This window comes from Ictalurus punctatus, chromosome 24, assembly GCF_001660625.3.
Source record: "Ictalurus punctatus breed USDA103 chromosome 24, Coco_2.0, whole genome shotgun sequence".
Classification (NCBI taxonomy): Eukaryota; Metazoa; Chordata; class Actinopteri; order Siluriformes; family Ictaluridae; genus Ictalurus; species Ictalurus punctatus.
In genome coordinates, this window is record NC_030439.2 from 16,569,438 (window position 1) to 16,581,535 (window position 12,098).

At 40.5% G+C, this 12,098-nt stretch overlaps 1 protein-coding gene across 2 annotated transcripts in view; it reads left to right on the forward strand.

Moving 5' to 3' along the window:
- The first annotated feature begins 342 nt into the window (after positions 1-342).
- The window catches only part of itgb8 (integrin, beta 8), a 28,311-nt gene continuing 16,555 nt past the window's right edge, over positions 343-12,098 (forward strand). The window contains exons 1-5 of one of the 2 annotated variants that reach the window (XM_017455140.3): positions 343-945; positions 2,983-3,068; positions 7,583-7,754; positions 7,918-8,164; positions 10,880-11,045. In XM_017455140.3, the coding sequence (XP_017310629.1) occupies positions 858-945; positions 2,983-3,068; positions 7,583-7,754; positions 7,918-8,164; positions 10,880-11,045 (759 nt within the window). In that variant the 5' untranslated portion in view covers positions 343-857. Of the gene's footprint in view, positions 946-2,982; positions 3,069-7,582; positions 7,755-7,917; positions 8,165-10,879; positions 11,046-12,098 lie in introns of those variants that run through there. The other variant, XM_017455142.3, reaches the window with a different exon arrangement.

Consider the following 12,098-nt stretch of genomic DNA (forward strand, 5'->3'; position numbering starts at 1 on the left):
AGTGTGTGAGTGTGTTTGTATGTGTGCATGTTGCCTTGTGGTGCCAGGGTGTATTCCCGCCTCACACCCAGTGCTGACGATGAATGAATGAATGAATGAATGAATGAAGCAAAAAGACAGATGTTACAGAAGTATTATAGTATTATAAAGTAGTTTATGGAATTCCTTCACACAGCATGTTTAATTAAGAAAGAACAATATCATTGCAGAATCCACGTGATAATAAAATGCCTTCGAATGAAATATAAAATGATCTTTTATCAATAAGAAGATCTCACTGGACAAACTGAGCCCAGAGCTGCGCGCGCACTCCGCCTACCGGCAGCACGGTGCAGATCTCTCTGTAGTGAGGGGGCAGCGGCGTTACCATGGCGCTCGCGAATAAAGGCGCGCATGCAACCTCACTTTTGAAGGGCCAGAGCGAGCGCGCGCGATGACCGGCACGGTCAAACAGCACGTCTATTATCATCATCATCATCGTCGTCGCATTTCATTCCCGTAACAGCAGCACGCTGATGGCCGCGGGTCCGGATTCTGCCCGTCACCACCACCTGCGCGTGTGTTCGGGCTAAATGGAGGAACGGTGCGGACTTTCGTTCTCCTCCTCCACGAGCGCTCGGCTCGAACAAAACGGGCTTTGTGGGTTTGTTCCCGTGGTAATCCGACTTTATTCCAGGGGAAATCTGAACGCCGTTTGGGATTAGGCGGTTACTAGGGTAAATGCGTTACGGTGCCGGTCGCGAGCTCGGTCTTTTGTTTAAAACAGAGTGACGTTTTCTCCGGAGAAGTCTCGCGCTCGGTCTCAGTCTCGAGTGAAAACTACCTGGCGCGGAATCACTCCGTTCTCCAGTGCTGCTATGAGTTCCTGGCTGCTTACATACTGTAACCTCGTTCTCCATAGTGCGGTGCTCATTGCTCTGTTCGCTTTTGCATCCTCTCATTCGGGTGAGTAAAAAGAATGCACGAATTTCTTGGGATTTACACAATGAGTCACATCAGACTCCCTTGTTTCCCGGTGACTCCAGAGGGATCCTAGCTACATAATATAAAAGTTTTCATGTTTACAGTGAGTGAATATATGGTTAGGAGGATCAGGTTGAGGAATTATAAGCCTACAATCCATTATTTTGGGTCAGGCATCTCTGACATGTTTAGAGATTCAGTATCAGAAATTATGTTGATAATTATAATAACAGCGCATGGGGGGTGGGTAAAGTATAAATGACCTTTATTCACAGCCTGTATGGTACTAAAAATGAAATACAAGCATTAATGTATGTATTTTAAATACTCACATTAATCCCCCACACCAAAAGATGAACAATTTCAGGATAATCAGCAATGAAATGACACTCTTATTTGTACTGCATCATGGACATGAAGTTGAAACATACATACAGAGTTACTACATTCATTCATTCATTCATTCATTCATTCATTCATTCCATCTTCAAGAACCGCTTTATCCTGGTAAGGGTTGTGGTGAATCTGGAGCACATCCTGGGAACACTGGGCATAAAACCAGAATACACCATGGATGTGACACCAGGCTTGCATCTGAATATCCCTACTACACTACTGCACAGTAGGTGGGAAGCAGTATGCCAAAGGAGTAGCATGTCTGAATCCTCAGTGTTCTGAAAACAGTAGGCGAGAAATACCCGGATGACCTACGGCTTCTGCCGAGATTCTGCAGTATGGAATCACTGTGTATACTGCGCTGTCCCATAAGGCTACGGGACTAGCACGGAAGAGCTATCAGAATTCGGATTGTATTTGTGCTTATCACTTATACTGATCAGTGCGTACTGTATCAACATCCGAGTAGTAGGTACTGAAACGAACGTAGTAGGTACTGCCATAGTATGAGATTTGGATCACAGGGCTCCATGCACATACAAATTCACACACTCATTCACTACAGGGGCAATTTAGAGTAGCCAGTCTACCTACTGGCATGTTTTAGGGAGGTTACCAGAGAACCAGAGGAAACTCATAAGGACATGGGGAGAACATGCACAGATACGCCACACGGCTCATGACAGGACCAGGGTAACTCTACCGTCTGCCGGAGCTGATTTGTTTTCTATTTTCTAATGATATGTTTCATTTTTTAAATGTTTGCTTAACAGGTGCATGACCATTCAACTCCATTCGGTATCCTGTATGATTTAACTCGCCACTTCCTCAAGGCCTAGAATTCCCCTGCCATGCAAATGTTTTTTGTTGTTGTTTTTTTTACCACTAGTGATGCTCCGAACGATCGGCCGCCAATCAGTATCGGCCAATAATCACATTCTATGACTCGATCGGCAGTCTCTAAATTTGGCTGATCTCAAGATCGCAGTTTGATGACGTAAAAACGTGAGGACGTAAAACACTCGATGAGGTTAGACTTTAGCGCTGCAGTCATGTCATCATCAGTGTGGAATTATTACGAGGTCTCAAGAAACAATGAAAAATTCACCATTTGCCGTGTATTTTTAAAGGCCTATTAAAATGTCCATTGTAAAATGAATATTTCTTGTGCTTATTTATTTGACTCCCAATTAAAACAACAATCTACAACATTACTGTAAATAATATAACCAAGGCAACATCTGTGGTATTACTTTATCTGGAAAAAAAAAGATTAACGGTGATGATCAAAGCTTACAAATCACTTATATAAAGCTTGAACGATCGGGATCGGTATTGGGTCATCATGATGAGAAGAAATCAGTAATCGGTATTAGCTGCAAAAATCCTGAGCGGAGCATCCGTATTTACCACTTTTAACCTCACAAAGTGCTTGTTACTGATGTAATGAGCTGAACTCCAGTGTGTTGAGCAATGAAACAAAGCAAGAATTGGGATATTATTTTATTTGAGCCCCTAAAATTAGTTGGACTTTTATGATGGAGAAAGGTTCTCAAAGCAAAAATGTTGAGCTTTGTTTATTGGTGTGTACATCTTGACTTTCATTTTATCCCTGCATTGCAGCTGATAATAAGTGTGGGTCACCTCTCGTCTCGACGTGTCAAGAATGCCTGAGCCGTGGACCAGCTTGCGCCTGGTGCTTTCAGAAGGTAATGTGAAGACTTCAACAATGAGCCGTCTGTCTTGGTTCTCAGTGCTTTTTTTTAACTTACCAATCAGATATGGTAGTGTTTAGTCTGATAGGCGATGACCCTGAAGAACCCCAGTCTTGTACCGTTGCTCCTTCCCCCAGAACTGGATCTGCTGGCCCTTAAAGGGCCAAGAGTTCCTTTAAGCCCCAGCAGCCTCTTAAACAAGCTGCTTAGGGCTGGAGTGGCCGTGGGAACCCATTTAAATGGACTAAGACGTCTGCAAACAGAGGCTGCAAAGTCAGGTGCTTTCCCAGCCCACACACAGACCATGACTGCCCACTAATCTGGTTGTGAGAGATGGGGCTTCACACATTGACAGATATTTCTAACCTTGAAAAAAAAAAGGTGCATGACGAAAGACATACTACACTCTGCTCAAATTACTGTGGTATCTTTCAACGCTTATTTATAGTAACCTTTTACTCCTACACACACACACTCGGATCAATAACACACTTTAGTCATTTGTTGCTGGAAAGGTTAAGGCTGTTTGTTCCATCGTCTACTATGTCTGTGTGTGTGGTGTTTTTTTTTTTTTTTTTTAAGAGTCTCTCCATAAACAATTATGAAATAAAGCATCACATCTGGGCATGATAATCTTTGAGATTTAGTTTTTGGAGGCAGTTAATTTTCCAGTGACACTATTTATCACCATTCTAATTCATAATATAAGTATTATTACACCAGGCCATACTGTAATAGGCATCAATATATTAAGCAAACTTTATAAAACGATGTATATTGATTCACATTTATTTTGTTTCATGGGAAGTGGTACATCAATGACCCCTGAGGGTGAAAGAAAAATAAAAGATGAGCTGATTATCAGTACACATATGCATAATTTTTGTGGTCTTTTTTGGGTGTTCGAGGACCCAACTTCACGTTTAGTGCTTGTTAAAGGGAGAACTGAAGGATGTACCCTGGGTGCGAATAGCCTAGGGGGATGGGGGGAATTTCCCCTCCACTTTAGGTGATTAGGTGAGTGAGTATTTTATTGAAATACAATTATTGCTATAGGTAAGTGACCATTTGGTATTTTTTTCATTGTCGTTGTTGATATTTGGTGACATTTAACAAGTTAGGACAGGGCATTGTCGCTCTCACTCTTTCACCAGACCAATACAGATTTTTTTATAGTCCATTCCAGATTTTCTTTACCACCTTGCAGCTTAAGCTAGGCCTACTGGTGAAAGTTGCATACAAGCTATCTTAGACCTGAAGCCAAGATGTTATATATTTGTTGGGATAGATCAGGGACCTTCATTCTTATCTGCAACGTGTGGCTGCAGATTTTCATTCCAGCCACTCCTGATTCCACCCTTTTCATCAGTTTGTTTTTGCCCTATTTATTATAAGTTGTGGCTCCAGCTTGGTTGGAATTAAAGCCCACATCCACACCAGATCTTTGCTTATAAGTTTGATGATCTCTGGGATAGATGGCTGATGTTCAAATCTGTTTTGTTCCTCTAAGGCAGGGGTGCATTTTATATTAAATGTAGTGTAGTAGATTGTAACCGACAAACTTTACAAAGCGGACCTTATGTAGCGCGGAAGCACGACAGTGAAGCTGTCCAAAATGCTCCACTGTGTGCAACAGGTTCGGGAAACTGGTGCGAGATGCTTAAGAGGTTTAGTGTAATTTAAGTTTATTGTGATTATATGCCGTATTTGCACGCTTGCAGTGTAAATTCTGTCGTTTATTATAACAGGAGTGCTCAATTTGTAACGAGACCGCGTTGCTCCTCACTCGCAATGTAGACACGGTGAAATGATAAACAGTGTAGCGCAAGTAAGAGCTGTAATGTCTAAATAAAACATGTCTAAAGGCAGTGAGTAACAAAAACCAGTCAGTGAGATTTTATTATTAATTTAGTACTGTAGTTTAATTATATATTAATTACTAATTATGAATATATATATATATATATATATGTGTGTGTGTGTGTGTGTGTGTGTGTCTACATATCATTAGATAAACAGTTGTGTTAATGTACAGATTTAGTCTGAAGTTTATATGTGTAACACTCAATTTGTGAAAAATTACATCGAAAGGTTTTTCTATCCGATTAATCAAAGAAAAAAAAGATCAGCCGATTAATCAATTATGAAAATAATCGTTAGTTGTAGCCCTTCACACCACACCCTGCATGTACTTCTGGTAACTCACCATATTCTGTCTCAGCCTGGTGTGATCATATGACAGTCGAGTATTTTCTTATTAAGAATGCACTCAACATACCTGTCTGGCAAAAGAAATGTGTCTTGCTTCATAACCTGTAAGAAACCATGAGCTGACTGACCTCCCTCTCAGACTGAAGATCAACTAGCAATCAACGTTAACTTTTCAATGAATAACAAAAAAGTGTGACAGTTTTATTTTTAAGACGCAACGGTTAGGGGACGGACCTCCGACAGTCTAAGGCCAGGGTTATATCCAGATACTTACTGTATGTACAGTACCTATACAGTACACACTCAAAATGGCTACTTCAAGTATCATGTGTTTATTCAGTGGTTGTTTGTGCAAACGAACATGATAATTATAATACATTTATATAGCACCTTTCTAACACACTTTTTTTTTGCTATACAAAAAACGACTATCAGGAAGGGTGAGTGTTTGGTGCAATACCAACGTAAAAGATGGCGGGTAGTACCTGAAGCAATGCACCAAACAATGCAAGTGTGGCAGCCGTTGTGAATTATTATTTCTGTTGTTGGACAAGATTCATTTAATGGCCTGGTATCAATCTCTGTGGTGCCACTGCCACTGTTTCAGCCGATTGGTCAAGATACCCATTATTATAGCCTTGCCAACTCCTGTCAACTTCCCTGTTTACCTTGTTGGTTTAAGATGTTATTCCAGAGCTCATGAGGTTTCGGCTCTAACTTACCCCATAACGTAGCTCATAGCTTTTAGCACTCCAGATGTTCAAAAAATACTTAAGCAGGTATGTGAACAATGCTGCTTGCGTAGCTGCATACAGCTATTCACCTACCACGTACAGCTGGATGAATTGTTTTCAAGTTCCAAGTTCTCCCACACCACTCCATAGCTATGCTCCCTCCACTGACTTCCTGTATCAGATTTAAAACACCGATGCTTGCCTACAAAGGGAAAAACAGATGAGCACCCATCTTCCCTAAAGCACTTATAACACCTTGCACTGCACCACTCTCCATTCTGATCTTTTAGCACTGCTTGACTGGTCCCACCATCTCTCAGGAAGGCATGCATAAAGGCATTTCTCTGTTCTGGCATCTAGGTGGTGGAATGAACTTCCCCTAAATGCCGAACAGCTGAGTCACTGGCTGTCTTCAAATGATGACTAAAGACCTATCGCTTCATGGAGTACTTATAAATAAGCGTTTAAAATGTGTATTGTAATGTCTGAGAGTTTCCAATATTGTATTACCTCCCCAACAGAAATTGATAGTACTCTTATTCTGTGACCCAGTGAATCAGTATCAGGATGCATTTATTGATAGAAACTCTGTAAGTCACTCTGGATAAGTGCGTCTGACAAATGCCATAAATGCAAATGTACAGTCAATAATTATGGTCTAATTGTATGCCCAGTCGTCTGAAGATCATGAGTTTGAATCCTAAGGATGCTACAGCTGCCCGTAATTGGAAATGTAATTGGCCAAGAGAGAATAATTGGACCTATTCACTGGGTGGTGGGGATAGCTTTCCTCTCCCCCTGTCAATCAGTCCAAAACTAGCCAATCATGGTTGTCTGCTAGCTCGTGTACATAGAAGACATCATTTAGCACTCTGTTACCAGTGAGTTCTGTTACATTTTCTATTATATTGATTTAGCAGCATTTTGGAAAGATGTCATGGCTTCAGATGTCAGATGTTGGACAGGCTTGTAGATGTTATCCAGAATGGTGTTGCAAGGCTTTTCACTGGAACCAAGAAGAGAGATTATAACTCTCCCATCTTGGCATCTCTTCACTGGCTTCCTATCAAATACAAAGTAGAATTTAAAACACTGCTCTTTGTTTTTAAAGACACCACTGAACCGGCACCCACTTACTGTATCTGTATCTGATCTTTTCCACTGCCATTCCACCGCCATAAACCCTGTCTCTGTTCCAAGTTCAAAGTTCCCGGCTCAAAGGAAAAGGGGATTGGCCCTTCTCTGTTTCTGGGCCCAGGCTTTGAAACTCACTGCCACTTAGCTTCAGATGCTTTTAAATCCAGGCTAAAGAAACAGTTCTTCACTCTGACTTTCAAGTCAGGCTGATTGGATTGTCCTTCCAGTGAGTGGCCAATTTAAGCATGTAATAGACTTTTTTTTTCTGTGTAAGTAATACACTAGAGTAAAAATATATCCCTGCAAACCAGTGCAATATATTCCAATAAAAAACAAAGCGATAAACAATATGTTGTCTTAGTTATTTGTAAAACACTACCATACTTTTGATCGGATCATACATGCATGTGTATTTTGCTGTAACAGAGCTTTCTGGATGGAACGCATATTAGCGAGAGGTGTGATTCTGCTGCTCAGCTCATGCTTAAAGGCTGCGGGGAGGAGTTTATCGAGAATCCTGGAGTTAAAGTGGAGGTAAACATGACGGTGAGCAGCTCACAGGTGACTCCTCGAGACATCTCCATCCAGCTACGGCCAGGTAAGGAACAGCAAGACCAGACAATTCTAGCTCGTTTGAGCTGCTTTCTCATTCTGTTTTCCCTGCTTGTTTATCCTCATTGGTGTTTTACATCAGTATCACTTACATCAGAGTATCACTTATTCTGAAAAGTGTCTGGTAATGATATCATTTCCTGTCTCAGGCAGTGAGGCAAGCTTCATTGTGGAAGTGAAGCAGTTGGAGTTGTATCCAGTAGACCTGTACTACCTGGTGGACGTCTCTGCCTCCATGCAGGAGAACCTGGACCGGCTGAAGACCGTCGGAGTGACTCTTTCCCACCGCATGAAGGAACATTCCAGCGATTTCCAAGTGGGGTTTGGATCATTTGTGGACAAGCCAGTCTCTCCCTATATCGATGTGCATCCTTCGAAAATCAAAAACCCTTGCAGGTAAGCAGGTTTCTGAAATGTTTGCTATGATTTCATAGCCTTCCAAAATGCAAGGGATGCTTCAGTTTAGCATGTATGGCTTTAAGGATACAGATTAATCCTAGTCTTAAGTTCTTATAGTTTCTTATAGAAAATGAAAGACTTGATCTTTGCTTAGAAACTGACCCATATAATCAGAAATTGCTGTGGTTTAAAAGGAGTTTAAAAGCAGCATCAAGCAACAAATACGATAAACCATAATGTACTCTGTATTGACATTCAAAAAAAGTTTGCAAAATCACAGTGTCTCCTCACTTGCTTTTGCCGTAAAATCCAAAGCAGAGCTGTATTATGGAAAAGGCCTGCTTCAGAGAGCAAAGCAGTTAGGAAGCAGGTGCAGGATGAGCAATGTTTTTTTTCTCTCCCACTCTCAATGGCTTGATTAGTCAACTGAAACAAATGCAGCCTTGTGCAGTTGGCTGGAAATCTGACATCCTATCAATGTGACCTACATTTCAATTGTGTGCTGCTCTGAGAGTTCAGGTGCCACCTTGAATTAGTTCTGAATAGCCTAAGCCTGGGTTCATATATATATATATACATATACATATATACATATATACACACACACACACACACTGTTAGCATTTTGCTTGGCACATGCTCAACTCCAGTCCAGGAGACCAAAGTCTCCTTCTAACGTGACACACAAAAGGCCTAATAATTAACTGCTTAGGCTGTGCTGTGGCTTAGTGGTTAGCATGTTTGCCTCACATGTCCAGGGTTGTGGGTTCGATTCCTGCTGTGGAGTTTGTGTGTGGGTTCTCCTTGTGCTGTGGGGGTTTCTCCTGGGTATTCTGGTTTTCTCCCTGAGTCCAAAGATATGCGTGGTAGGCTGATTGGCGTGATTGTGCACTGTGATGAATTGGCACCCTGCCTTGTACCCCATACTCCCTAGGATAGACTCCCCATGACCCAGTAGGATAAGCAGTATAGAAAATGGATGGAATTAACTTATTAGATCAGATGTGTTGTGAGTAGAATTGTCAGCTGACGGATGTGTGAGGTTAAAATGAAAGGTTTGTTCCTTTTAATTTGTAAATAATAGTAACCCTATTATGCTGTGGGGGGCATTTATTTATTTATTTACTTTTCCATCATGGTTTGTCTGTACTTGTCCTTTTAGAGAGAATCTGCAAATCAATATAAACTTCTTCTGAGTGAACACCTTTATCTTATGATGAAACATTTCTATCCTGATGGAAGTGGTCTCTTCCAGGATGACTCTGCCTCCGGCAAAGATTTTGTTCATTTTGCTGTCTACCACGGCATATTAGAGTTGAAATACAATAATGGATATGAAAGTGCACACGATCAGCTTTAATTTGAGTTTATTTACATCCAGATCAGTTGAACTGTGTAGTAGTTACAGAACTTTTTATACATGCCCCCCCTCCCCCTTTTTTTTAAGGGAACAAAAGTAATTGGACAGTTCCATGGAGGTGTACTTTATTTACAAATGAAATCACTTACTTAGATGGGGGATCTGACATTAGTCTCATCTCCTCTCCAATTTTCACTCAAGAAAGTTGTACCCTTGCTTTCTGTTAAGGTAAATGGCGTGTTTTAAATTCATTAATGTAAAATTTTTTTAAAAATCAATCAAGGTATATTTTACTTAGATAATATTAGAAAACTATGTAATTAAAAATGAACATTTTAAAATGAGGTTTTATGGTAACCACCATGCAAGCGACAGCTCTCCACCCTGCCCCCACCGCTCCAATGAGTCCCATGGTTAATGTAAAAAACTGTATATATGCATGCTACAGTTTCTTCCTTATGCAAGTGATTTGTTCAGGACTATTATATAGAAAATGTACTGTTTTTACACCCCCATCCAACATTGTAGTGGGACTTCAGGATAGGCAGGACTGCTGTCAACAAACTATGCCTGGAAAAAATGACATGTCTGTGCCTGTACACATACACACTAGACTAACATGGTGTGTACTGTAGGTGTGTGTACAGTAATAAAGTGACCAGTAAGTGTGCTTAAAAACATTGCTTTAAAAAAAAAAAAAAACAGTGTTATTGCTGCACCTGATCCGTCATTGTCACTGATGTGCTCAGAATGGTCCATCAGGCAAATAAATATATGGTCCCTTTCTACTGATGGATGTAATAGACAAGGGCTGATAAATTGCGTACCGTATAGCGATATGGTCAGTACTTGTATACTTTCACTAAGAAGGTGAAATTGATAAAATGGAAGGTGGGTTTAGATATGTTTAGATGTTCTGACCATCTGATTTCATATGCTTAAAAAGTGGGCTACATGCTACAAATTATTTATCAACCCCTACATGTGCATACGAATCCACACATTCTAAAGAGTCTGTGTGGATTTATTTTTAGCATAGCAGAGTGGATTTTTTTAACATTACAGAAAATGCCACCGCTTAGTGGACTAACCTCATGACCCCCTGAAGTAGGCCCGGGGAACACCAGCACATTCCATGATGATCTCATCTGTTGTAATGTGGGAATCTGCTGTGGAGAGGCTCATGTAATGTTTTTCCCTTATACTGCCTGTCCACGTTGCTTATGTCTTTTCACCCTTCCCCCCTATACAGTGTTTCTCTTCATTCCTTCATTCTTTCCCTTGCATTTTTTCCCCATTTCCTTTTCTGTTTTGGTTTCATCATGCTGTCTCTTTTATCTTTCTCACTCTAGTAATTATGAGTTGCAGTGCCGGCCAGCCCACGGCTTCATCCACGTCCTGCCCATCACCGACAACATGACAGAGTTCAAGCATGTGATTCAGCAGCAGAGGATCTCTGCGAACATGGACACACCAGAGGGAGGCTTTGACGCCATGCTGCAAGCAGCTGTGTGTCAGGTAAACAATGAAGCCTGAGCGTCTGACGTTCAAAGTGTGTTACCACGGTGGCCTGAGCGATCAGTGAGGTCTGGCGCCTCTCTCACTCTTTCTCCCGCTCTCTCTCTGTTTAAATATGCGACTGTACAACACAGATTGAAAGCTTTAACTGTTAACATTTGAGTAGTGGTATTGTTAAGTTTGAGATTCTGATTCAAATTAGAGGTGTATATTTGGACTGGGAATGAGGCAGTCTAATGTGAAGCTCATGGGATTAAAAAAAGGGGACTGCAATGCTGCGTGACATATTTACAGCATTCATTTAGTCATCCTTAGCATCCTGATTAGCACTGCTGAAGTTTGAGTCACTAATTTGATTATATACTCTGCAAAAAAAGAAGCATCCTTTCACATTCAACTGCTTTTATTTCCAGCAAATTTCTCAACATGTGTAAATATTTGTATTAACATAAAAACATTCAACAACTGAGACATAAACTGAACAGGTTTCACAAACATTTGAAGAACAGAAATAGAATAATGAGTCCCTGAACAAAGTGGGGGTGTCAATATTAAAAGTAACAGTCAGTATGTCATCCTGCACCGGATAATTGTTTATGGTTCATTGAACAAGCATTAAACTCTTTCCAATAAAGATCTGTATTTTACAAAATTATCTTTATGTTAATTATGGTTATGTTTCTTTTTTTTGGTGAGTATATATTAGGAAATAGATCGAATTAAGTTCCTTAGAAAAAATTCTGAGCAGGTAAAAAAGAAAAATAATAACTTTAGGAGGTGGCGGGATTGGACAGAGTGAGATAATAATAATAATAATAATAATAGTAATAATAATAATAATAATGATTATAATACATTTTAAATATACCCCAGCATTGCCAGAGAGCCAGTGTTTGATCTTCAGCAAGGCTTTTAACTGCTCAGTTCCATGCTTGGACTGTATTATGCCTTAAGTGTAAATCACATTGGATAAAAGCATCTACCAAGTGAATAAATGCAAATATGATAGGCAGGAGATAAATGCTTACAAAACGGGTCTCGTGGTGCTTCATC